The sequence below is a fragment of the Lampetra fluviatilis genome, chromosome 21, assembly GCF_964198595.1.
Source record: "Lampetra fluviatilis chromosome 21, kcLamFluv1.1, whole genome shotgun sequence".
Taxonomy (NCBI): domain Eukaryota; kingdom Metazoa; phylum Chordata; class Hyperoartia; order Petromyzontiformes; family Petromyzontidae; genus Lampetra; species Lampetra fluviatilis.
In genome coordinates, this window is record NC_136295.1 from 9052954 (window position 1) to 9080949 (window position 27996).

The window sequence follows — 27996 nt, forward strand, 5'->3', positions numbered from 1 at the left end:
CACACACACAGAGACACACACACAGAGACACACACTAAGCAGGGCACACACACAGAGACACACACAGAGACACACACACTAAGCAGGGCACACACACAGAGACACACACACAGAGACACACACACAGAGACACACACACAGAGAGACACACAGAGACACACACTAAGCAGGGCACACACACAGAGACACACACACAGAGACACACACACAGAGACACACACTAAGCAGGGCACACACACACAGACACACACAGAGACACACACTAAGCAGGGCACACACACAGACAGAGATACACACACAGACACACACACTAAGCAGGGTACACACAGACACACACACATAGACACACACAGAGAGACACACAGAGACACACACTAAGCAGGGCACACACACAGACACACACACACAGACACACACACAGACACCCCAAGCAGGGCACACACACAAACACACAGAGACACACACCCAAACACACACAGAGATACACACACAGACACACAGAGACACAGAGACATACAGAGACACAGACACACAAACACACAGAGACACACACACAGAGACACACACAAAGACACACACAGAGACACAGACACACCAAGCAGGGCACACACACAGAGACACAGAGACACACACAGAGACACACACAGAGACATAGACACACACAGAGACACACAAACACACACAGAGACAAACAGACACACACACAGACACACAAACACACAGAGACACACACACAGAGACACACAAACACACAGACACACAAACACACAGAGACACACACAGACACAGACACACACACACAGACAGACACACACACAGAGACACACACATACAAACACACAGAGACACACACAGACACACACACAGACACACACAGACACACACAGAGACACACACAGACAGACACACACACAGAGACACACACGCCGCGTCAAGACGTTCGTGGAACGGCGAAGGGACACGAGGAGGAGGAGGGGGCGAGGTTACGAGAGACGGAGTTCGCGTTTCGTTATTTTATTTGGGGGCTTCTCAAAGAGGTTGGTGGTGTTGTTGGTGGTGGTGGTGGTGTTGGGGGACAGCTGATGGGGACAGCTTCATAGCCTTACCCCCCCCACACACCGCTGCGTGCTGACACGGAGAGAAGCAATACGCAGAGCGAAAGCGAAGCCAGTCGGGAGAGACGTTGAGGTCAGGTTCCAAGCAAGCAAGCAAGGCAGGCTGTGCTGCTTGGCTTTGACGAGACCTTGTGTAGACTAGGGGGTTTGGTTGTTGTTGGTGGTGGTGTTGGTGGTGCAGACAACAACATTTCGACAGCAGCGTGGTTTGGTGGCTGCGTTGTCTTCGTTGTCGACCTCCTCCCCTCCCCTCCCCCATCAACCCACACTCGCCATCCTCATCCTGCGCCTCTTCTTGCAACTAGTAACATCAAAAAGAAATAACGAGCAAGGTTATTACGGGGAACAAGAAGACGACTTGGAGAACAAAAGAGAGTTGCCAAGTAAGTGCCTCTGGGGGGGTGGTGTGTGGGGTGGTGTGTGTGTGTGTGGGGTGGTGTGTGTGTGTTGAGTGTGGGGTGTGTGTGGTGGCTGGGTGGGTGTAGTGGGGTGGTGTGTGTGTGTGGGGGTGTGTGGTGTGTGTGTGGAGTGTGTGTGGCGTGGGGGGTGTGTGGTGATTGTGTGTGGGGTGGTGTGGTGTGTGGGGGTGTGGTGTGGCGTGTATGTGTGGGTGGTGTGTGTGTGTGGGTGGTGCGGGGTGTGTGGTGGCTGTGTGTGTGTGGTGTGTGGGGTGGTGTGTGTGTGGGGTGGTGTGTGGGGTGGTGTGTGTGTGGTGTGGGGTGGTGTGTGGGTGTGGTGGTGTGTGTGGTGTGAGGTGTGTAGTGTGTGTGCGGTGGTTTGTGGTGTGTGGGGTGTGTGTGGTGTGTAGTGTGTGGGGTGTGTGTGTGGGGTTTGTGTGTGGGGTGTATGTGGTGTGGTGTGTGTGTGGTGTGTGTGGTGTGTGTGTGTGTGGTGCGTGTGTGTGTGGTGTGTGTGTGGTGTGTGTGTGTGCGGTGGTTTGTGGTGTGTGGGGTGTGCGGTGGTTTGTGGTGTGTGGGGTGTGTGTGGTGTGTAGTGTGTGGGGTGTGTGTGGTGTGTAGTGTGTGGGGTGTGTGTGGGGGGTTTGTGTGTGGGGTGTATGTGGTGTGTGTGGTGTGTGTGTGTGTGGTGTGTGTGTGGTGTGGTGTGTGTGTGGTGTGTGTGTGGTGTGTGTGTGGTGTGTGTGTGTGGTGTGTGTGATAGAACTCGCCGGGCTTGTGCTTCTTAATGCAGTGTGGGTTGGGTGAGTGAATTCGTGTTGGGAAATGACAACCGACATGGAATGAGACAGGGAGAGGGGTTGATGGATCACGAAGAGAATAGGGATGAGTTGCTGGATGTGGTTAGTTAGTGGTGGTGTCGGTGGCATCAGCCGTGTGCGTTTCTTTTGTTCGCTCGCTGACCCAAACCTTTAAAAAACCAACGCGAGTTTAACCCTTGCATCGTCGGTCACACCTTCCATTCGGTTCGCTCGTTTGTTATTATTGTGTTGTTGTTGCTGATATTGTTATTATTATTCTCGGGCCAAACATGTTGTGGGTTGTCCTGAAGACCACCACCGCTTATGGTTCAGAACATTGGCCCTTTCGGTAGTAGAGTCCTTGAGCTGAACGCATAAACAACAAATGAAATGGATACTCTGTTGGCATGGATTTCTTTTCTTCATAAAGAGGCTTGCGAGCGAGGTTCGTTTACGTGTTTTGCACGATTATCCGTGGGCTATATCTCTCTGTCTGTCTCTCTTTTCCCATCGTGAAATGCATAAATACGCATACGAATTACACATTTCACAGGAGGGCTTCATGTTATGTTCTTGCTAACAACAACAACAACATGTCAAGCAGCTAAATGCCATTGTCGAGGTCTTCTCGCCACGACAGCTGTTCGTGATATACAGAAGGATAACCACCGTGTGTTCATTGGTTTAAAACACAACAACATCAACAACAACAAATAATATCTGTCCTGGTTGCATTTGACGTTATCGATCTACGTGTAACGTATTACATTGGCCATGGCGAGACTTCACGGGATGGGTTTTCTTCTACCGAGCACGAAGCACACAGGAGGGGATTGTTCAGTAGGCTTTGGACGTGTTTATTATCTGCCGTGTGGCTTGGCCCTTCTTGCTTGTTTTGTCAGCTGTCTTCGCCAAGAAAGGACCTTTAATGTTGTAAAATGTGAAGCAAATATCGTTTACTCTTAGACGTGCACACCACAGATTTTGTCAAAGTGTGCTGCTCAGATTAATGGTGACACCAATAAACCCACAAACATTGTGGTTTTGTGCACCGCAATTTGGCCATCATGCATTGCTCGTACGTGCTCATTTGTTTGCAATGTGCTAATCATACACAGGCTTATATGACCGAATCGGATTAAGATGCGTTCATGTTCTATGCAATTTCCCAAACGACAATCATAGGAGGATTTGCTAGCGCGTACACAACCTTGCCGACTAAAATCCTCACCACACCATGAAATTGAACTGGCTGTGAGATTTGGTATTTTTCATATTATTTCCAGACCTATTACAGGCAAATATGTGTCATTGATATCTCTGCAACAAGCCCCACATTACGCTCACAAACATGGGACTGTATTATCTGAAAACTGGCGATGTTTACACGTGTTTAAGGAGATCTCAATTGTATTTTCATGACGGAGGAAAGAGATTGAGGACAAAATGCAAAAGCAACTTTGCAGTATCAGAGATCTCTACCTGACATTGCTGGCATCAGCATTCGTTTCGCAGTTGGCAACTCATCTTTTCTCTTTTTGGCAAGTAATTTACAAAAGCCAGATTTATGATCTGTGCACTCATGCTCTGAAAAGCATTCTATCAAAACATGCTGAATAAGCTTTGCATGTGTGCGCATGTCCTGTGGTTCCCTCGTGTTATCTGAATTGGCTCCTTACCTCGTTTAAATAATCCAAGCCTGATCAATCATGGGGTGGGGAAGAGTTGGTGGCACAGTGAGGAACGCAACATCGGAGGCAAATGATATCTGAACTTGTCATGAAATATGGTCAACTACCCCCTTTGATTGACACGGCGTGAGTAGGCCTTCATCCAGCAATGGATTGACAAAGGCCGGTGCATTACTGTTATTATGAAATCACATACAGCTATTGTATCGGTTCTATTTCTCAAGTATGATGAGCAGGGAGCCGCCGCTGCGTAATACTGAGCCCGTATGGACTTGCAATCCAGAGGTCACCGGTTCGACTCCATCTTCCGGCACGGCATTCGCAGCTTTGGACAATTTCTCAAATCCCCTCCACCTGCTTGTACATCCATCAGTATAAATGGGCACACCACAGTCGACCGGGGCAGGTTTGCGTGTGGTGGGGTAAAGTGTGGTTTACTCCTACCTCTTCTTCCAAGACCTCTGATTAGCACAATTGGTCTCGTACCTCTGATTAGCACGGTTGTCTACGTATGGTGCGATAGAAGTTCAACGTACATACCAAACAAGACGTCTGGACAATGTCGAAGAGTATGCCGAATACACCTTCCTGGAGTGGAGGCCTTTCCACCAAATTTTTCAGGGGTGCACCTTCAACTTTTTACCGTAAAATGTGGAAAGTATCCGGCACACGACGGGGGATCTTCAGCAAGAGGTCAAATTGGGCCTTTCCACACGGCCAGCATTGATTGATTCCACAGAGATTTAACACTACATATATATAGTGTATACAGTACGATGCTTTTTAATGCAACGTGACTTCCAAAGGTCTGTTTACTCCAAAGGACATTAACTTAACACACCCGCATCATCACAGACCTTGAGATTTAACACTGAAGGTCAACTGCTCCGTTGTGAGGGTGCTGTTGAGAGTGCGTGATGGCAGGATTTGCAAAAGAAAGAGAGGATTTATGGCAGACTGGCTGCAGTATTGCTGGCGAGGATCAAAAAGCCTGCTAGTTTTTTCCAAAGTTCCTGCGCTTCATGTTATGCCAATGGAGTTACTGTGACCTGTGAATACTGCTCCTTTGTGTTGCTCTGTACTGCTCAGCAGTTCTCCGTTTATAGTGAGGATGATGCACGCTAACCATGTTTACATCCCGATGGGAAATATGGAAGATTAGTCTATTATTTTCGCTTACCGTCTGCCTAAATACCCACACTGTATGTCTAATGGACTTGGCAATCGTGTCTTTGTACTCTGATTTGCTTATTTTCTGTTAATGAGAATATCAAAGCGTGGGAAATAACATCGGTGTGACGTTGGTGGTGGGGATTTTGCGAGAATTATTTTTGGATTGAAGTGTTCCTGCGATGATGTTTAATGACTGAAGTGTCGTATGTGGATAGAACACTGGGTTCACGAATACAAGCGTTTAAGCCTTTACTTTGCGTTGGTTATTGAATTATGTCTTAATATAACTGCTTCGCTTTTTGTTATTCGTCCTTGCATGCTTGCCACACATTTTGTATTATGCTAAGCAGGGCTGAGAATGGCGAGTGCCTGAATGGGTGACCACCATGCAAGAAACCGGTGTTTTAGGCTGTCGTGGGGCTGCATTGTCAGCATATAGCAGTTCAGCAAAATCCATTGTTGTACTGTACTATGATCGATCGTCTATTCTCCCCACCTTCATCAATCCGCATTGGCCAGCCTGGTGAAGAAGCGTGAAATAACGCCAATGGCCCCGCATGGTGTAGGGAGGCCCTCATCCAGCAGTGGACTGGCAGAGGGGCTGTACGTATACAAATCAGCTCATGTAGAGGTTCTAGTTGGATTTATCAAACCCGCAGGGTTGTGAGAGATAGCGATGACTTGGGGAGGCCTTCATCCAGCAGTGGATCATGGCTGGTGATGATGACGATTTACATTCTGCATACATCTGTGGGCCATATATTGGGTCCATCGGGACTAGTAGCAAACCCAGACGTGTGTTAATTCTAGATTTGAAGCTTTCGTGACTGCAAGGATTCATATTCTTAGGTTTTTTCGGTAAAGTCATGTAGGTAAAAAAATAAAAATTAATAAAAGTAAAATAAAATAAAAATCACGACGTTTCGGAGGCAACACAAGCTTCCGTCTTCAGGTGGAACCGTCACAGCACGATTGCTGTATCAAGCAATTGCTGTATCAAGCAATCGTGCTGTGACGGTTCCACCTGAAGACGGAAGCTTGTGTTGCCTCCGAAACGTCGTGATTTTTAATTTATTTTTATTTTACTTTTATTAACTTAATTTTTTACCTACGTGACTTTACCGAAAAAACCTAAGAATATAAACCAGACGTGTGTTTCGGGGAGGTGGAGCAATGTGGGGGATGGGTGACGCGGGGTTGATTTGCGAGTTGTGTTGCACCGGCAGCGTTGACACGAGGCCATGTCGAGTGCAGCTGAGAGGGAGCAACGATCCGGAGACAGCCCTGGCACAAGCGGCACCGGCTCGGACGCTGACCAGCCGGAGCGCGAGCCTGCCCAGCCGCGGAGGAAGGAGGCCAAGATTCCAGGCAAAACTGCCGCCAAGCTGTCGACCAGCGCAAAAAGGCGAGTGATTGTGGCTTTTTGATCGTCGCTGTCATCATCGTCAAGGTTTTTTCGGTAAAGTCACTTAGAAGGGAAATAATAAAATAATAAAAATTTACCCGTAAAAACAAAGTTTTTCACTATAAATCCTTTATATGCGTGGCATCGGTTTTATTTTATTATTAATTTCAGTTTTTCTTGAGTAAGAGTTTCATTTTTATCACATTGGTATTTTAAATTAAATATGAAATTTTTTTTTTCCTAAAAAGTGGAAAATTTTGGAAAAATATTTTCACGAAAATAAATTGTCATGCACAACGAGTCTGTGTGCAAAATGTCAGCTCGATTGGATCACGGGAAGTGGGTTAAAACACGACCGAAAGATTTGCACGGTCGTAAGCAAGCAAGCAAGCAAGTGAACTTAATATAAAGGATTTAAAAATAAGACATGATGAAATAATTCTCACGACGTTTCGGCCACAAACGCAAGCAGCCGTCCTCAGGTTGTGTTGTGGCCGAAACGTCGTGAGAATTATTTTATTACGTTTTATTTTTATTATTTTATTATTTCCCTTCTACGTGACTTTACCGGAAGAACCAACAAGATGAATCCCTGCAGTCACGAAAGCTTTAAATCGAAAGTTGTCATCATCGTCAAGGTGGCTGGGTGGAAAACAGGTCGGAGTGCTGAGTTAGCACCGTTGACATCCCAGGTTTGGATCCTGGTTTCATGCTACTGCTCATGATTCAAATGGGTTCTCAAGTGGAGTGAGTTGATTGTCTCAGCCCGGTTTAACATTGACTGACATAAAGACCCATAGACTCACACAGAGACCTATAGAATTGCGTAGAGTTTGTTACGAATAAACCGTATTCTCAAGTGTAGTTTCATCTTCATCATGAATGAGCGCGCAAAAAATATTACGTTCAATTTGGTTCTGCACTTAATTTTGCCCAAAATTTCAGCTCCAGGAAACGAATATATAGGGTTGACTGTCATGCGATGAACATGTCTCTTGGTGGGATGGGTAAAAATAATGTCACTTAATACATCGGAGGTCACTTGAAGGGATTCAAAAGTAGATCTGTGGTTTCTGCTTCCGTAGGCCGTTCGCTAAATCGTAGGGTTGCGTTGCCTTACGAGAGATGTGAATGAATGCTTCATCTCATGAGATGACGGCAAAAGCATAATCGGAATAAAATCGCGGGACATTATGAAAAGAAAAACATGAAAACATTATCGTCATTGCATGTACGTATGCGTGTTTGAACTTTTTTGTGCGTAGTACGTATCCAGCCGTGCTAATTAGAGGTGTGGGGGAAGGATAGGAAGTACTTATCATGGATGCGTTCATACAACTTTACGTGTTATGTAAAACGTAAAGGCTGATGAGGCATTAGATTGTGTCATTTGCTATGGAGTAAATTCCACAGTTTTGGTATAAGAATGGACACTGGGCTGCCAACATCCAAAGTGGTGGTAGGTGTTTTTTTTATATATCGACAAAAGTAAAACTCGAGTGTTGATTTGCGCACGTCCCGACTTATGGATGTACGCACTCGCAGTGTACCAGGCATCATAATTTGACAACGTTCTTGTAATTTTCTCTATGTCTGTCAATGCTAAAATACACATCTTAGACCAAAAGTAATGTCTGATTAAGTTCGTCCGTACTTTAAATGTCGTTATCACCGCACGTCTGATTTCACTCGTGGCAGCCATTCAAATCTATCAGTTAGCTTCTTAATAGCTCATACACCAATGGTTGATCATCAATTTTCCAAGATGTTCATCACCTCCATCATGTGTCTTTACATTGGTACCGGGGTGGAGCGGTGGTGCAGCGGTTAGAGCGCTGCGCAATGAACTCAGCTACCCGAATTTTAATTCCCCGGCCACGGCTAACATCATTGGCGAGCGATAGCTAACCCCTTTCTGCCCCTTTCACCAACCCACCAGTGTGGTAAAGTATGATTATAAAAAAACAAACACATGACCAACATGGCATGGGAAAGTGTGTTCATTCATCGGTGGATTGAAAATGGTTGGGATCATTTTTTGTTTACTACTATTTATTTTCAATACGTTTCTACCAGCATGCTCACAGGACAATGCTCACAGGACAATGAACTCAGTTACCCGAATTTTAATTCCCCGGCCACGGCTAACATAATTGGCGAGCGATAGCTAACCCCTTCCTGCCCCTTTCACCAACCAACCAGTGTGGTAAAGTATGATTATAAAAAACAAACACATGACCAACATGCCGTGGGAAAGTGTGTTCATTCATCGGTGGATTGAAAATGGTTGGAATCATTTTTTGTTTACTACTATTGATTTTCAGTACGTTTCTACCAGCATGCTCACAGGACATTACGTAGTGAGGTTTATTTTTTTCGTCTCCTCCCACCCTATTTATTACATTTGAGTCCAAAATAAGCAGTCCATGAAGGTTACACAGCAGGGCATTGATACTAAAGCTAAGAGTACCACCCTTACAAGGCCTGAACAACCAATCGATTCATCTCCTTTTTGTTTATGGGTTGTCCCAACACTCCCTACTTTGGAATTATATGTATTTTATTATTAATTAAACAATAATATATATTGCACTTGAATTTACGCTGCGGAAAGGAGAAATGCAAATTGTAAGGGTTGAGGCTGATGAGGTTTTTATGCAGGACTAGAGGCGAGGATAGGGGATAATGCTCTCAAGTGAAAAAAGGAAAGTGATTTATTGTGTGCCGTGACGTGTGTAACTGCTTATGCAGTCCCCAGCATGAGAAGGAATTGTTAAGAGTCATCATATTAAAATGACGGTGATATATAAGGGAGTCGTATTTTATATGGTGACGCCACATTCGACGGTGCTCCCGAAGGTCAATGCAGATATTGTGGCCCGAATTCCGTAATTGTCGTGCGTGAATTAAATTACCGCGCTGTGTAAATCTAGACAGAGTTGTTCGACTGCCACAGGTGACCACTGATTATTTAATCGTGTCCCAAACGGCCGAGTAACATCGTCCGCTTTCGTTGCTCACACCGTGCATTTTGAAATGGATACCGTGCGTGCCCCCCGTGTCGCTACCGTTGGCCATGGATGCAGAGCAAAATTGCTGAGGAATTGTCTCTTCGTTTTGGTCGTCGGACTGGCGTATTAAAGCGTGGACACTCGTAGGCACATAAGTGGCTTTTAAATTGAAGAATAATTTAATCCTGCAAGAAAAAAGGCTATAACATTGAGAAGGGTCTGTAGTTTAAATAGATGTGGGTGGTCTGTTTGGAATCTTGCCAAATGCAAAGGCGCATTCGCTAAGGATCAGATTTCTCTTGGTGCTTGGCTGTCACTGCTAATCTGTTTTCCTTTGGGCATGTTGAGTTAACGCCTTCTAAGTATAAAAGTTTTTCAGTGGGTTCCTGGCATTTTCATGTTTAAAAGATCGTAGCATATCTTGTGTTGCTCTTGTTTACTTGACGTACCACGTAATGCGCGGTAATAATCATGGCGCGTATTTAACTGCCCGAGCGTTTGTCGCTCAGTTACACGCTGAGAGCTGCATTTGTTGATTACGTTTATGCCATGCATTTTGCGATTGACATGGTAATCAAATATATCCACTAATGTATCTTTTTGTTACCTGCCACTAAATATATATCAAGCAGTGTCATTCACAGGGTGGCAAGTAGATATGCTTTATTTTTAAAATAAATATTCGCAACATTATACATTTACGCTTTGTTAAAAAAAGCCTCAAACTTTCTCTGGCATGTTGATGTCCGAAATTTCGCTCGATGTGCCGGGAGCAATGTCGGACGTGACACCAGACACAGCACGCCGAATGACTCGAAAACACATCGGAGAGCTGGACAACACAACTGCGAAAAACCCAAGCAGTATTTTCCTCAGACTTCAATCAATTTTGAGAGCCCATTGAGACTATAAGTCTCTTTTGCAAGTGGCCAGATAGCCTTAATGGTCGTCAGCATTAGGCATGCGATAATGCATCTATTCGTCAATATGACAACCGATTGATACACTCACGATACAGCCCTTTGCCATTCCATTGCCGAATGAAGGTCCTTCCCATGCCATGTTGGTCACGAGGGTTTTTTTTTTACCATACTTCACCATGCTGGTCAGTGTGGGTTGGTGAAGAAGAGAGACCAAATCAGATATCACTCACCGCTGATGCTTTCCATGGCCAGGTATCGGACTCGGACTACCGGATTCATAGCGAGTATACTCGCCACTATGCCACCCTATGTGTAAATACAAAACCTTGGTACCATTAAGGCTATCCAGCCACGGAGGTGATGATGATGATGATAATATGTATCTCAATAGACCCTCGCATGGACCCGGGATTTTCTTAAAATTTCCTTTTTATTATGCAATTATACTGCATAAATTGCACTGTGGAATGGATTATATCCATGGTTAAGTGTAATTTACCGATGTGAGCTAGCTCTAGCGGTAATTGTAATAAAGATGCAGCTGTAATATACGTGGCGGCTCAGGGTTGTGAGCGCAGCGCCGACTGGTTTGTGTGTCCAAGGTGACAAAATGTTACCTTCTTCGCCTGGTACGCAAGGGGTCGGGGGTTCGATCCCACCCCTGACGCCTGTATATTTGTAGTTTGCATGTTCTCCCCGTGTTCATGTGGATGTTTTTTTTTCTCCGGGTCCTCCAGTTTTTTCCCATCACATTTAGAAACGTGTTTAGATTATTTAGATTATTTCACTGCCATACATTTTCACATGATAACCCACTTTATTGAGCGATCATTTGTGGCCAGGTCGCTTGTAAAAAAACAAGCTAATAGCTCGGTGGGCTTCACCGTGTAATATAAAAAATAGTTTAGTATTTTAATTGTTTTGCTTACCTTTGCTATACTTTGCACTCCTGTCGTGTTTTTGTACCGTTTGTTGTTGTAACGTTCTGACCCGCCTCAACTGGAACATCTGTATATATACAGCTCGTCGGATTCCTCCAGTATAAATAAATGTTCTGATTCTGATAACTCACCCAGTTTGTTTTCATGGGCGAATGCGTGCAGGATCCAGAAGGAGCTCGCCGAGATAACGCTCGACCCTCCGCCCAACTGCAGGTGAGTTGAAGGGGCCCCCCGACCCCTCGCGTCTCTCTAAATTTTATCGTCAGCCGGCGCACGGCAATGGACGCAGCCACACCGTGAAACGTTAGGGGTGGGGGGGGTGGGGCAGTGTCGTACTTCTGAATGGTTCCCGGTGATTTATTTGGCGAGATTGCATTTAGGATCCATGGAGTTGCGCCCAACTGCGTCATGGCTAAGTGGATGTTTATTGTACAATGATCGTGTTGGAACAAAAAACAGCGGTGGCGCGATGCTGCATTGGCAGTGGTGCACGAGCGTACATAAGAAAAATTTCAACACATTTGTCATAACGCCACCCTGAATGGGGGGGAAAGAGATATATATAATAGGTGACATTTTACAACACTGTCCTTGAAGAAGAAGGGCAATTGCCTGAAACGTTGCCCGTCATATATTTCCCCCTATCAGAGGGCAGCGTTATTGACGAATGTGTTGCGTTATAATTGTATCGAATCTACACAATGACTGGCCACGTTTCCGTGCACTGCTGTGTACTAAAATTGTCTGCGGTCAGCACAATCGATCAATTTATGTCACCTTGTTGGAAGGGATGCAAACGGTGATTCTCATCCAAAACGTCGTGGCTGTGACTCTTGAGCAGCTGTACCTGGGCGGCGTGTGAACACCCACGACATTGAAAACAACGTAAAAATTAGCGCTGCTTCTGTCTTCCTGCTCCTGCTCCTCCTCCTAATGATGACATTATGATGAGAATTAAACAAAAAAACGAAAACGCCCAACACTTTTGTTGATGACATGTTTGCCTTAAACGGATGAGTAATATAATAGGCGACGTTTATGGCAGTTGCCTCTCTTCATAGCAAACGTATAGAGAGAGGCAAGAGAGGGAGGGAGAGAAAAAATAATTTCTCTTCACTCAGGAACACCACACTAAGTCTTAAATCTATGTATCTGGATAGTCCTGCATACCTGTCAACCCATACGGTTTACTCGTATTGTTGTGCAGGGAAATTGAGTTTTCAGGTCCATATCGCATACAGCCATTTCAATACGGGCAAATAATAAATAAATACACTCATATTGGTTTGTGTTTCTCCTTTCTGATGAGACTTTATAGGATGAACGTTGAGATTTATAAGGGCTGTAATAAGGCGGGTTGACAGGTGTGGTCCTGTGTTGGGAATTCTGGCCAATTCGCACCTCCAATTAACATGGTTGGCTACGTACGGTGCGAAAGAAGTGTAAAATACATACGTAAAAAATTCTATTTGTGAGTATTTGACAGAAGCCTGACTACCCTGAGAAAATACTTCCACACGAGTGGATAGCACTCAAAGCTCAACTCCCGAGGATTTTCTAGTTGTGCTGTGTAGTTCAGATCTGTTTTCGGGTTGTATCGCATGTTTTTTCGGTATGATGTCTAACATTTCACTCTAAGTATTGGGAGCTTCTTCAGGAACTGGGAGTGAAACATCACAGAGTTACGATAATTGGTTTTTTACCCTACTATCTGGCAACAAAACTGACACCTTTTTTACAAGGAGTCATGTTTGCATAGACCACAATACCTGCAGCCATAATGCAAACAAAAAACATAACTCTGATAATATATGCACTATTATCAGGGTTATGTTTTTTTTTATTATCAGAGTTATGTTTTTTGTTTGCATTATGGCTGCAGGTATTGTGGTCTATGCAAACATGACTCCTTGTAAAAAAAAGGTGTCAGTTTTGTTGCCAGATAGAAGGGTAAAAAAAACAATTATAATATTTTTTTACTGGCAAATGAGGTTCCAATGGTGTAAATCAAAGAGTTACTTAAAGCGCTGCACAGATAGGTGCAATACTCCAGTGTTCTACAGCCACTTCCTGACTAGCTCACAGCTAAAGTCTACAACATCTGGTATTCTCAGGCAGTCTTCTATCAAAGCACTAGCCAGGCTCAACCCGGCTTGGGATCGAGCACATTCAGGGTGATTTGGTCTTAAATAACAAGAGATTCAGGATGAATGATTGGCCTCATAGGAAGTTACATCAAGCAATAAATTAACTTAACTCGAAATATTTGGAGCAAAATTCAAATATTGTGGTGAACTTTACTCAAGGAAAGGTGTGGTTTCCTGATAGAAAATCTATCATTTACAGCCCTCTGTCAATACCTCCACTGGATTAAGGCCTCCGCACACCATGATAGTCGTGGTATACACATTGCAGTTTGGATCGACAACAGGCTAAAAGATTGCACTCGTCATTGATATTATATCCTCCAAGTGAATGGCATCACACTACTTTTCGCCTGTAATTGAAAGCATTTAGGACCCCGCTTTGGAGAAATGTTTCCCTTCTGAGGTTTTCAACCTTCATGCAGTTGCCTCAATTTAATTATTTTGATCATGGTCTGTCTTCGCTCAGTACTATCTGTATGTATATTGAACTTCTTTCGCACCGTACGTAGCCAACAATGCTAATCGGAGGTGCGAAACAGGTGAACAGTTATTTTTGTGTTAAGGTTCAATGCCCAGTTGAGGGATAACTCGCTCAATCATCATCACTCCAGGGGGAGCAAACCCTTGTACCACTTCTTTGGGAAGTCACGATTGCTTGTCGCATGAGCGCAGAGTACAAAAACATTGCAGTAGCAAACACAATTATTAGCATTGAAGAATTACAGCTTTAACGGACCGTTGTGTTTAAAATATGACAACAAACAAAACATCTAAGTAAAAAGTAACACGTAAATTATGTTTCTTCTGCAATTCCTTACCGTTCTCTTTCAGAGAGAGAGAAAAAAAATAGGTTGTGAGAAAAATATCTTGAATTTCGATTTAAAGCTTTCGTGACTGCAGGGATTCATCTTCTTGGTTCTTTCGGTAAAGTCACGTAGAAGGGAAATAATAAAATAATAAATAATAAACCATAATTCAGACGCTGTCTTTCCGACAGACCTGTTCTTCACCTGAGGACGGCTGCTTGCGTTGTGGCCGAAACGTCGTGAGAATTATTTTATTATGTTTTATTTTTTATTATTTTATTATTTCCCTTCGACGTGACTTTACCAAAGGAACCAAGAAGAGAAAATATCTTGACTTTTTACATCAGCGTCAAGCGGCTGTGAACGTGACGCGTCAGGAATACTCAGCGAGCGTCGTGGAAACGCGCTCGTTTGGACGTTCTCGTGTGCAGTGGATCCGGGTGTCACGCGTGCGTGGAGATCTTGGCCCCTGGGGGGGGAAGGGGGGGCGGTGAGGAGGGGGGCTTTCATCCGACCTGCCGTACGAGCCGTTGCCGTCCTCCATTAATGTGCTCATATGATTCCCGCGGGCCACAGCGCTTGGCCGCATTATCCCGAGAGCCAAGAAAGAAATCTGCGGCAGCTCTTGAATTAATTTTCTAAGACGACGAAAAAACGAAACGCATCCTTGCAAGAATGCTACAAACAGGGGGAAAAATTTAAGAGTTGGATTGCTTCTGTGAAAATGTACTCGGCAAACGATGACCAGCCTGTTGCTCTAAATTTTAAGGAATTTTCTTATTTTTTCTTGGTTTAAAAAAAGCGAAGTTGGCGCTTGTGTGGATGTTTACAGGCTCTGCTTATCCTCGTCTGCCAAAACTGGCCTTGAATGGGTGAACTCTGTCCCTTGCTTCCCGCAGCACATATTATGGTCACAAAAGTGGCAGGCAGTTGTTGAACACCAAGAATCTACACATGCTTAGAATGCGTAAAGCATATTTGCGTCATGCACATCGATTCATTAACCTGAAGCCAAATGTAGCCTTTTGGCTCAATTATAACAATTAAATACCAAGCTTTGGGTTGCTGCCGTGGTGTAATGCTTGGCACACTGGACTTGCAGTCTATAAGCCGTCGGGTTCAGTGGAGCAAGTTCCTTGAATCACCCACCAGCCTCTGTCCACCCAGCAGTATGCAATAAATGGGTACACAGTTAAGCAATAGATTGGCAGGTCACGTTTGGTGGGGTAAAGTGTGGGTACTTGCACCTCTTCCCGGGCGTCTGGTCGGCATGGAGGAGTAGGCCAAATACCAAAGCTTGCATCTTGAATCCCTCCCTCACTTGATGCAGCAAATCTGGCTGTGACGGTCCCACCTGATGACGGAGACTTGTGTTGCCTCCGAAACGTCGTGATTTTATTGTTTTATTTTTATTAATTTTAATTTCATTTTTTACCTACGTGACTTTACCGAAAGAACTAAGAGTATGAGGCCAAATACCCTTTAAGCATGGGGTGTCGAGAGCCTCCTTCGAGTGGACAAAAGAGGCTGCAGTTTCGGGGCTGCAGCCTCTTTAGCAGGTGTGAGGTTGTATTTGCATATTTGGTCTCATTGGACAGGCTATTTAACCGGTTATGTGCAGCATTATGAATATGGCATATGATGAATGGAGGAAATTACTAAGTTGTTAGATTCGTGTGTGTTTGGCTCTCGGTATTGTACAATAGTTTGTAAGGAAATATATTACTCCAGGGGAGCAGTGTCACCTAGGCTGTTGCACTGCTGGGATATAAACCCGGGTAACTAAGTTTGATTCCTGGCCGTGGCTAACAGTAGCACGTGATATCTGCTGAATCAGTCCTGGGCACCCCCACCATTCATTCACTTCCCAACACTGACAAGTGCTGTGAAGTATGGTCAAACATAATCTAGAGTTTTGCTTGGGAAAAACAAGAGGGCCTTGTACAATGATTTCGCTCGACAAAATGAAGCTATGTTTTGGAGAAAAATAACAGGAAAAGACAGCTAAGTAAATATACCACTGTCAGTTATTGAAGGGGAGTCTAGGATCAAAATGATGAAGTTAAGAGGGCGAAAAACTGGTTGGGGTGCTTTTTTATAAACTGAGTTTGATAATGAGAAGCGGCGTCCCAGCGTGTACCTCAAGCGAAAGTATTCAACGAGTGCATATATCCTGCGATGACACATGGCTTTAATACATTGACAGTGAGGAAGCGAATTAAACAAAAGATGAAATGTATGCATCGAGAGGGCCATGCTTAGAATTACAATGGAAGACGCGAGAAGGAACACACGGATCAGAGGACAAACGCAAATGGGAAACATTCTTCCCGTTTGATGATGGCCGGCGGATGAGACGACACATACCACTAGAAAGGATGACGATGGCTGGGGTTAAACTAAAACTAAATTATATTTTACCAGGTAAGACCCCACTGAGCCATGTAGCTCTTTTTCAGAAGCGACCTGACTGTCACAATGATAGCCCAACGAAGTGGCTCGTGTTGTGGACATTTATAGCAGCCAAATACTCTAAAACTGGTGACGTTGATTCTTAATGTGGAGGAAAAAACCGGAGGACCCGGAGAAAAAATCCACGTGACGACGTGGAGAGAGAACATGCAAACTCCAAGTATACAGGCATCAGGGTCGGGATCAAATCCCCACGGCCTCCCTGTATACCAGGCAAGGTTGTTAACATCTCGCCGCCATGGCAGGTGACGGAATGGCAGCCAAAGAAGCTATTGGAGAGATGACAGCGTTCTTTGTTCAGAAGAGTCGGTGGGTTTGGGAAGGATGATTTGCCAGTGGATGAGACCTGATGGTGGATTGGCAGCCAATGGTGGGAACACATCCGTGGGGACGTAGAGTGGGAAATCGACTGGTGTGCAGGCGCTCGATTGATTGTTGCATCGCAAAGGCAGTGTGGTGTATCAACAGCTTGTGGGGGAGCCCCCCCCCCCAGCAGTGGATAAAGCACGGCTGTTAATGATTATCACTAGTCTAGCAATTGTTACCAAAGTCGATATGTCACTTTTTTTTTTACTTGAGCGGAGTGTAATGGACAGCAGAGGTAAAGGATTGCTGAGCTTGGCTGTTCAATCGGCTAGTACGATTAGACGCCCATTCATCTCGCAAGCACCTTTCATCATATGAGTGGAGATTACAGCATTGAACTGATATCTGCACAAAGAGGCTTTCACCCTTTGGGAAGTATTCTTGCTAAGAAAAACAATAATTTGCTGAGTTTGTGACATTTTCAGACTCGTCCTGGGTTTCTCTGCCACCAAGATATCAATGTGCTCATTGTTATTTATGCTATATGGGTCATATTACCATACACTGATGACAATTAGAGGTTGTTTGAACACAATTCACCTTGCTGGTAAGCGAGGATCAGTTCACATATCACTCATCACCAGTGTTGGTCGGGACTCAAACACAGGCTACTGGGTTCAGAGTTCATCACCATATCTTCTTTATGCAATCCATGTTTTTTTAAAATGTGAATTCCCAAGCCAAACTCATTTCATTAGGAAATCAAAACTGCCGTAAGTGAAATCCTCATCTTAAATGCAAAGCTTTGAAGGCCTTACACCCTTAAGTCCCTTTCTTGAACCCAAGCATAACCCTGGCAGTAATATCACAAGACACAGAAAAGGATGACGGCTTCTTAAAATAACGGGCAGAAATGTGCAGAACCTGCACGGAAAATAAACCGGGCCCTGCCAACGCTGCCACGGAGCGAGCACGGCACCCGGCGGGTACCTCTGTGGGCTCTTGACTCGACGCCCACTCCCCTCAATCAGCAACTGGACAATGGACCTCCTCGTGCAGAGAGAGAGAGAGGGAGAAGTGCACACATCGCTGCACCTGGCCAGGATTGCTTCATAGGGATGTGCGTTGTTGTGTGTGGGCGAGCTCGCTTGGGGATGTCTGCGGTTCACGTGTGTTGCCCATATGTTTCCTGTTTCCCGCCCAGCTCCTTTACGTCCAAAACACGAATGCGGGGCCGCTCTGTGGATGGGGCGCACATTTTAACGGCCCCCTGTCTGAGGCGGGGTGGACGGACTAAAAATAACAAAGATTATTTTTACGCTTCGCAGAGGTGGGCCAGTGCGTCCAAGGATGTCGACGAAGCTTCAGATGGGAAAGCTCCGAAGAACATCTGAAATGCAGACGCGTTTGATATGATTGATGCATGGGCGACGTTGGTTTGAAGTCGCAATTAAGTAGGACATCATTCAGGTGCCAAGGAAAATAGTGTCCGGCGTGGCTGTTACTTGTTCATAATGAGGTTGCGCAGATGCGTGCTCGTGTGCGTGTGTCCATGGTGCGTGCGTGTGTGTGCATTGGTCCCTTGAGCATGGCAGCACTGTATTCCAGTGCTGTGCGTGATGAGCTTAGATGTCTACCCTCACCGTATTGGTGTCGCAGAGTCTACAGTTACTGGGGTCTAGCGTAGCACATGCGAGAGGCGGTGGTTGGCGTGGGACTTGGGCGTCTGTTTGCTTTGAATAATAAAAAATAATGAAGCAAAAAAATCGACTGGACACGCTGAAGCACGTTGTGTTCACTCAGCCGTGTGGTTTTGTCATATTTTGCGGAGAAATCACACCCGTTGGAAGTTAATAACCGGGTTTAAAAAGGCACCGCACGGGTAGATTTATTGGCAATGTGCCGCCACGTGCGTTTATTTCTTTCTTTTTTCGGAAATGATCAGCAGAGACGATGAGTTGAAGTGAATAACAAAACAACGAGAATGTGCCCGGCAATTAAAATGAGACGTCGCTTAAAAATGGTAGACCCTGCGAACCGCTTTGTTAGCTTTTCATTGAATAGATATATACGCAGTCGGATGCGCGTGGCTTTCCTCCAGCTTGCGGTGGCTGTGTTGGGTGTCAAAATGGCCTTGACATCAATGCATAATAGTTCCCCTGTGTGTACTTGGGTGTTCTTGACCCTCTGGCTATGGAGCAGATGATGTGGGTGTTATATTACACATGACCGTATAGCAGCAGGTGCCATGTCCCCGTCGTTGTACGCCAGAGTTATGGCATTGCCAGCACATAACTGCCGCCGTATGAATGGCGCAAGCTGTGCCCCGCTTATCGCGCGGGCGTGGGCCAACGTAGATCGGCACGTCCGCGCGAATCGCTCTTCGTCCTTTGCAGATGTGATTTGCGACTTTGATCATTACCGGTGTATCGATAGTTCAATGTTAAAGTCCAGTTTTATTGAGTGACTACTACTGTGTGATATCTTGGTGTGGTCTGGGACTGTTTTGTTGTTTTTGCTGACTTCCCCAATCTTGATAAATCGGAATTGTTTCATGGAATGATTTATTAAGTATTTACTCATATTCTGTGACTCGCTTACCATTTTTTCTACTTTGCACTCCTATCGTTTTTCGCTATCGCCTGATGATGCTAATTGTAATTACTGGCGAAACGTCGTACTAAAATTGTAAATGTTGTGGGTTTACTCTTCAACCCACCGGTGTGCTGTACTCGTAACGATTTGGCACGTTTTGTTTACGTGACAAACCTTACTAATTGGCTGTGTCGGGTGGTGGCGGGTTTGCCGACACATTCAAATTTACGCGATCTAACCCAAAAATCTCTATTATGAAGAACCGTGCTGTTGTAACTTGCTGACCCCGTCCCTAATGAATATCTCTGGAAAGAGCTTCATGGCTCATCGGATTCCTCCTGCAGTCTAAATAAAGATGAAAGATGATTCTGGTTTGGAGAAAGCGGTTGTTGGAGTGGGTGGACCACCGCTGTGCGTCGTGACCTCATGGCTCGATGCACACAAATGGATAAGATGTTTCATAAGGTGCCGCCCCCGCCGCTGTGACGTGGCGCTTCAGTTTGCCTCGTACATCTTCACATGGCCCTTGTGTTTGGGGTACAAATGCACAACGTGTGCGCCAGCATTCACACTTGCCGCCCTAAATCAAGCTGTCCGCAGACTTAAGCAAGTGGTCACAAGACGGCCCAGGTGGCCTGCCAAACAATACGGCGTTTATCCGCACATACAAAGTTCCCTCGTATAGCCTATAACAGACTGTAGGGGCAAGTGCTGTTAGCGAGCACCTATGAAGGCCGGAACGGCACACGAGGGGGTGGGTGGCCAGCACCACGCCCGACCGCCTTTGTCTCCCCAGTGGCGATGTTTACACATCACACCGGGTACTCATTTGAGGCTGAGTCGACCTATGAGAGGCCCAGGACCGGTTCAGATAATCGTCACTGGTGTTGGCCGTGAGCGGGAATCGAACTCGGGTCGCCGGGTTCGTAGCGCAGCGCGCTAACAGCTACACTACCGCTCCCCAAATACACTCACACAGGCACGTACATATGCACATAATAAAACACATGCTATACATACTACAGTGTTACCTGTCCTCCACATTTAGAAACGTGTCTAGTATACATTTCTACATAAGCTACTTCGTTGAGCTATAATTTGTGGCCAGGTCGCTTCTGAAAATGAACTAATAGCTGGTTGTAGTTTATGTATTTATAGTTAATAGCTTCACTTTCCGATACTCTACACTCCTATAGTTTATTTTGTGTTGTTGTTATATGACCTGCCCCTACTGCACATCTGTGAAAAAGAGCTTCATAGATCACTGGATTTCTCCAGGATAAATAAATACTCTGATTCCGATACCCAACCTGGGTGGCTAAGTGATATTGAGTGGCCCGCAATCTGTGTTTGAGGGTTGATTCAGCCCATCAGCCTACCAGGGTCGATACCATTCATACCGTCAATGGAGTTAACAACTGTCAACTTATGTGAACGAAACTTTGTTGCCTTGCGACTCTACGTTTATAGTGATCTTGTGGGAGAACATAGCACGCAAGCCTCAAATGGAACTTTCCTTTCTTGCAGTGCTGGCCCCAAGGGTGACAACATATACGAATGGAGATCAACCATCTTGGGCCCTCCTGGCTCTGTGTATGAGGGCGGAGTGTTTTTCCTGGACATAACCTTCACTCCAGAATACCCCTTCAAACCACCCAAGGTGAGCTCTCGTTTTATGGGCGTTGTGTTCATTGGGCGTATCCACATATGAGCCCATCCGTTGTGTGAACAAATCGCCCCTGGAGTCCGCCGTGAAACTCTATCGTCGTCGTCGCCTGCGACGGCTTTGACCGCTTCTGAGTGAGTAGTTGCAGCACCGTGGTCCAGAGGTCGCAAACGGGTTTGGATTCCGTACCCGTACCCGGTCGCACCAGGGTCGCAAATAGGTACCCGTACCCAGCCGGGTACGGGTAGCCGTTCCCTACCCGTACCCTACCCGAAATGAGTGACAAACGGTTACTCACCAGTAACTCACGGCCTACCCGTACCCGGCCGCACCAGGGTCGCAAACGGGTACCCGTACCCGGGTATCGGGTAGGGTACGGGTATCGGGTAACCGGTTGCGACCTCTGCCGTGGTCACGTCTGGGTGAGGCTTTAAGTGTCTGGCCGCACCCCTTAATAGCAGAGCCCTACCCTCCCTTTTCCCGCTTAGCTCCACCCCCCCACCCAACTTTACGACCAATGATGCGTTCGCAAATGTCAACGTGATGGACTAAGTCGGTAGAAATCATATCTGAGCAGATCGATACTCGAAAGTGGAGTCTGCTTCTGCTTTTAAGCAAGGGGGCTGGTGCAGCTGCTTTTAACTTGCAACAAAGACGTCCACACATAAGCGACTCGGTTGCGTGCAACTGTGTTGTGCAACAGATTGCTGGGGTGGGAGTGCGCCCATAAGAACGGCATTCACCAGGAATGGCATAATACTGGGTGTGTGTTTTTATAAATAAAAAAACATAATAAAGTACAGTGCTATATACTTCTTTTTGTTTGTTTTTGCAAAGCTCCTGATAATTTTACCAAGCTATTTTAAATTTCGGGAATGTGTTTGCTTACATGGTTCTTACATATATTTATACCCTTGTGTGTTTAATACTGTGCCATGCTTGTTTGAGTAAGTGCCTGTGGTTTAGGCTTTTACTTACAAGGGTGGAGTAGTGGGTTAGCACATGGTGCTTGAGATCCAACAACCTGGGTTCGACTCCCAGCCACAGCTGACAGTAGTGGATAACATCTGCACCAGTCCCAGACCTGCGTGTACCACATCAGAACTTGGGAGGAAAATGTGGCTGAGCTTGGTGCTGGCCACACAACTCCCAGGCGCACCACGCCGACCTAAATAAGTGTTTGCTGACGGCACTTGCCCCCACAATCTGTTAAGGCTAAATGGGTAATCGTTGCCTCTGTATTATTCGTATGTATAATACCAGTGTCGATTGCTGCGCATTGTGACGTATCCAAAACTAAAGGGGCCCTGTCATCATTACTCCAGACTGCGCAGTCTGGCGATGTTAGATTCACATTGTGTGACATTCTGTTAAAGGCGAGTGCAGCCCTGCGGGCAGGCACACAAGTGTTTACGCATTGTACGTAAGGCAGGGTGGGGATGAGGATGTTTTGGTTTCTCTTTCATCATTTTTTAAAAATATCCTCCAGCCTTCCAACTAATACAGTAAGACTGCATGGTATTTAACATTTTACCGAATTGAGACTCGGTGAGCAGAGGTCAGAGTTTTCCCGGAATAGTTGACATTGCAACACATCAGGAATGGTACGTCCACCCAGGAGATGGAGCGATGACAATAAATTAATGGGCAAGTGCTTGGCAGATTGTGACTACAGGATCATTAGAAGTGGCGGTGGCTTTAGGGAGGCCTTCATCTGCCAGGGGATTGACCATGGCAAAGTGATGATGAATACATCAATATTGCTAAGATGCATTGTTCATGAATGTGTTTTTGTTGTTGTTGTGATGGTGGGAACAAATTCGCTGTGATAGTGGTGTAGTCAGAGAGGGCATTTTGCCAGCAAATTACACAGTGACATTTCTGAACAGGTGAGTAGGCATGTAATAATGCACTGATTCATCAATTGAAATTGATTCCTAAGCTCTGGATTCATCCGTTAAACTGCATGGGAGAATCGATAATTTGTGAAAACTAAATGCAAATTGAGCTAGAGCGGTGGCACAGTGGTTCACACACTAAGCTATGAATCATGCGACCCGAGTAAGGATGAGTGGAGAAAACTCGTGGTTGACATTGCAGGTAATAGGAGCCACAATGTTCACCCTGCTGTAGACAACAGGGGTTTCACCGTGTGTATTGTGAGCACGAGAATACATATTTTTATGGCTGAATCGACACATTCACATGCCTTATAAGCCAGGATTCTGCTGATGGTGCCAAACAATTTTCCCTTAGGTGACCTTCCGCACTCGCATTTACCACTGCAACATCAACAGCCAGGGAGTCATCTGCCTGGACATTCTCAAGGATAACTGGAGCCCGGCACTCACCATCTCCAAAGTGCTCCTTTCCATCTGTTCCCTCCTCACCGATTGCAACCCTGGTGAGTGGAGCCTTCGCTGAGTTTGTACGTTACATAAATGCGTAATTTTCCACGTGGGTTCTCAAAGCTGCGTGGAATCCTGAGTGTGGTCTTTCCCGGGTTTGGGCTGCCGCTGTTGGGCGATTCTTCAACCACTGAAGATGCCCGCAGTCATGCTAGGAGAAAGCCCGAGAGAAGATGTGCTCGGCTAGCTGTGTACGGTGCGATGTTCAAGATGAATGCATAGATAATCAGAATCTGAAAAAAAAATTCCTGGAGGAATCCGATGAGCCGCCGAAATTCTAGTTGTTTTATTTGGATGCAATATATTTCCATGCGGTGAATGCCACTTCGTTCAGCTATCATTTCTGGCCAGGTCGCACGACAGTTACAGGTATCTCCCTAAACCAATGGCCAATTGAGAACCTATCCCTACCGTGAGACTGTGGTTACTAACCTCAAACCACGGAGCGCACATTAACACCACTTGCCCTCTTTGATCATTCGCCAGCAGCGCTTTGCATATTCACCAGGGTGCTCCTGAAGCCGTCCGCTGGCTCACCAGCCCACCTCGACACAAATGTATAAACCTTTGCAGATCACTCTTTGGTTCTTTCGGTAAAGTCACGTATAAAGATAAAATAATAAATTAAATTAAATGAGAAAATTTTCTTTCATTTATTACTTTATCTTTATACGTGACTTTACCGAAAGAACCAAAGAGTAATTCCTGCAGTCACGAAAGCTCCAAATTTAAGATCTTTGCAGATCAATTCTCCGCACCGTAAGAAGTAGTAGATTTTTTTTATTCAACGCATGTTGCCCTGTTTTGTGCATTCTGAGTTAGACTAACAACACCTGTAGAGCAGTTTTATCTCATGTTGTCTCTTTCCAGCGGGTTGTAGAAATTACTGAAATTATTGTGACAGCCAGTATCTAACAGAAAGCTAAATGCCAGTTGTAAACAAGGTGTGCTGTGTACAGGCGTGTGAGCGGGTCACTTCAAGCCAAGCACGCTATTATATATCCTTATAATTCATAGCTGATGTCCATAGCGGGTACTTTCCATCTCCTGTGACCTTCAGTGTCTCTCAAGGAGAAGTCCTGTCCAACCAATCATATTGTTTCCCACCGTAATCTGTTTCCTCCCTCTTTCTCTTCCTCCTCTCTTCAAGTTTCCATTGCAGAATCATCTTCATCGCAGCCCCAGCTTAGGATGTGCCCCACACATGCTAGCCCTGCCTTCCCAGCAGTACGAATAGGCACACCACAGTTAGTCGGTTTAAAATGTAGGCTTTTGTGACCAATATCATCCGTAATATTGTTTTTTTGGGTTAGATCGCATAAATATAACCCAACCGGTAATGGATACCCATTGTAATTTATATGCGTTCATTAATCCCGCCCCCTTTCACACGTGAAGGGCTCACAAGTGACGTCATCACTTATATCCCTCTATTTAAGGAACAAAACAGGAGGATTTCTCCACAAATCTGGCTATCGCCTGATGAAGCTAGTTGTAATTACTAGCGAAACGTTGTACTCTGATTGTAAATGTAGTGGATTTGCTCTCCATCACACCGGTATGCTGTACTCATAATGAATTGCCATGTTGTGTTTTCGTGACAAACCTTACTAATTGGCTGTGGCGGGTTTAACGACACATTTATATTTACGCGATCCAACCAAAAAAACATGTATTATGCAGAGTTAGTCGATTGTCGGCTGGGTCGCATGTGGTGGGAAGTAATGTGTCTCTACTCCCGCCTCTTCCAAGATATCTAGCCAGTGTGGAAAAGTAGGCCAAATCACCTCTGGAGGTGTTCTCTCCAGCTCCCTCTGCCAGGAAGGCCCCCCCCACCCCCACCATGTTTGCCGCATCAAAGTGTGTGTGATTGAGCGCGTTTCTCTGCTACCGTTTTCGTTCGTCACAGCGGACCCGCTCGTGGGGAGCATCGCCACGCAGTACCTGACGAACAGAAGCGAGCACGACCGGACGGCGCGTCAGTGGACCAAGCGCTACGCCACGTAAACGGGCGAAGCACGGCGCTGTTCCCTCGTGATGCTGCCCCCACCCCCACCACGCCCCCCCCCCCAACCCTCACTTCTCTCCCCCTTCCCTGCCCCGTGACCGAGCCGAGGCCCAGGTCACGCAGCACGACAAACGCCCGCCTCTTACGCTACCCACCCCACCTTCTCCACTCCCCCCACCCACTCTTGCTGATTGGTTCAGATGGCAAACGAACCCAATATCATAGAGTAAATTTTCACCCACGCGTTGTTGTCATCGGTCTCATTATTTGGTCATTTTTGCAGCAATACGTGGAGGGGGCAAGGGAAGAGGAACAAATGATTACGTGAAATTTACGATTTTACGTTTTGTTTTGCTGCAAAATATTCACTGCTTTGCAGAAGATATGCATGTATCCATGGGTTTCCGTCTGGTAATAGTCTTCATACACAAGTGGAACGATGCATCTGTTCATCGATTAATTCTTGAGCTCGCGATACATGCATGAAATCACATGCGTCGCAATTGCTTTTTTTTTTCAATTCATCTAACGTTGTATGTGATTGGCTCACATCAGCCCTGCTGTCACACTAGGAAGCAACTACCTTTCTCTCCGCAATGTTAAAATTACGTAAATTTTTAAATGGAATCGTGACAATTCGTTGAATCTCCAGAGGCGGGGGAGAGGGGTGGATCGTTCCACTCCACCATCTGTCCATCCGTTTGCCTGTACGAATCTTGGGGTTGCGTTTGAACTGCCGGTCAGAAAGTAACTTTGTTTTTTTTTACAATCGTTTGCCATTTCACGGACGTGTTGTTTTATTTTGTTGAGGCTTGGTGTGGTAAGATTGTACTGAAGATTGTGTCACCTTTCTGTTATTGCAGAAAAGCAAATTGGGTAACCTTCTGATGAGTCACGCATCGGCTTATTTTGCTCATTTTTGGACACACGGAGGTGACGCTTTAAAATCTTCGCACTGCGCGTAAAGGGAGCTCGTCATGTTGCGTAAGCAGTCATTCGTATGATGATATAGCCGTACAAAGCTGCTCATTTGTGGCTTCTCTTGAATCTGTCGCTGCGATATCAGTTGAATAGAAATAAGAGTATAGACGCTGCTGAAGACTTGACTTAAAGGGTGGCACAATTTGCCAATGTTTGTTACATTAGTTTAAAATACATTACTTGGCACCCGACCCCTCGTGAGATAAGTTCAAGACTCCAACACAGAGCTCTGGTTGAAATTAAAATTACGCAAGTTAGCCGTAAACACGAGTTAGGAAAACAAGAAAATTGCCATTTGGCACGTTTCCGAGTAGCAGCAGTTTGACTTTCTGCTTGTTTGGTTTGCAAATGTGAATGTTTTTATGCTGCTCATATTATAAAACTGCTTTTGGGAAGTTCCAGCAACGTTTTTCTTTCAAGGCTCACCTTTTTTCAAACAGACTTGGCATATCCGCACTCTTGTGGTACAAAGGGACCTTTATGGAACATCCCTTGTTCTACTGCAACAAAATATCCACACATTAACGTGTGTTTTGGTATGTTGAATTGTGTCCCTTTATTACCCTTTGTACAAGTCGATCTGTTTATAGGCACTCCACTAAAATAACGGGGAGAAATTACAGAGGAAATTACATTTTATTTCAAGCCTCTACATGTCTGCCACCACTGTCAATAAACATTACATCTTTTAAAACTCACCCAATAGACTTTTATTTTTAAAACCGAGCCTGCACAATATTTAATCACCTCTTTAGTTGACAGCAAGGGCGTCATTAGAAATGAGTGGGGTGTCTGTAGATGGATCGCCCTGCATGTTTTGCATATGTACAACCAAACTTTCGTTGGTTTTGAATTTGTTTAATTATTTGGAGAATTTTGTCCAATTTAAAACTACACAGATGCTGTCCGTGCATATAATTTAGCCAAAAGGCAGTGGGTCTGGTAAATTACAACACTACCGTTCACACTCGAACGATCTCAAGTATACATGTTTCTAAACGGTCTCTTCTGGATATTTTTCTTTTTTACAGTGTCCAGGAAAATTGTTCAGATTACAAATTACAATAAAGGAAAAATGCTTACCGAGACATTTGTGAATATGCGTTTCAGGATTTGTACTCTGGAAAATAAAGTAGCGGTTTAAGTGTTA

The 27996-nt window shown here is 45.2% G+C and overlaps 1 protein-coding gene across 3 annotated transcripts; it reads left to right on the top strand.

The window, feature by feature from the left end:
• The first annotated feature begins 839 nt into the window (after window positions 1-839).
• LOC144938209 (ubiquitin-conjugating enzyme E2 E2) lies at window positions 840-27932 on the top strand. 3 transcript variants are annotated; one of them, XM_078866024.1, is made up of 7 exons: window positions 842-1037; window positions 1421-1498; window positions 6404-6582; window positions 11620-11670; window positions 21311-21443; window positions 23706-23853; window positions 25767-27932. In XM_078866024.1, exons 3-7 carry the CDS (start codon window positions 6419-6421, stop codon window positions 25862-25864), a joined length of 594 nt encoding a protein of 197 aa, XP_078722150.1. In that variant the 5' UTR covers window positions 842-1037; window positions 1421-1498; window positions 6404-6418; the 3' UTR covers window positions 25865-27932. The 3 variants fall into 3 exon arrangements, with proteins under 3 accessions (XP_078722151.1, XP_078722150.1, XP_078722149.1); XM_078866025.1 differs by lacking the exon at window positions 1421-1498 and having other exon boundaries at window positions 840-1037; XM_078866023.1 differs by having other exon boundaries at window positions 842-1498.
• Window positions 27933-27996: the final 64 nt, after the last annotated feature.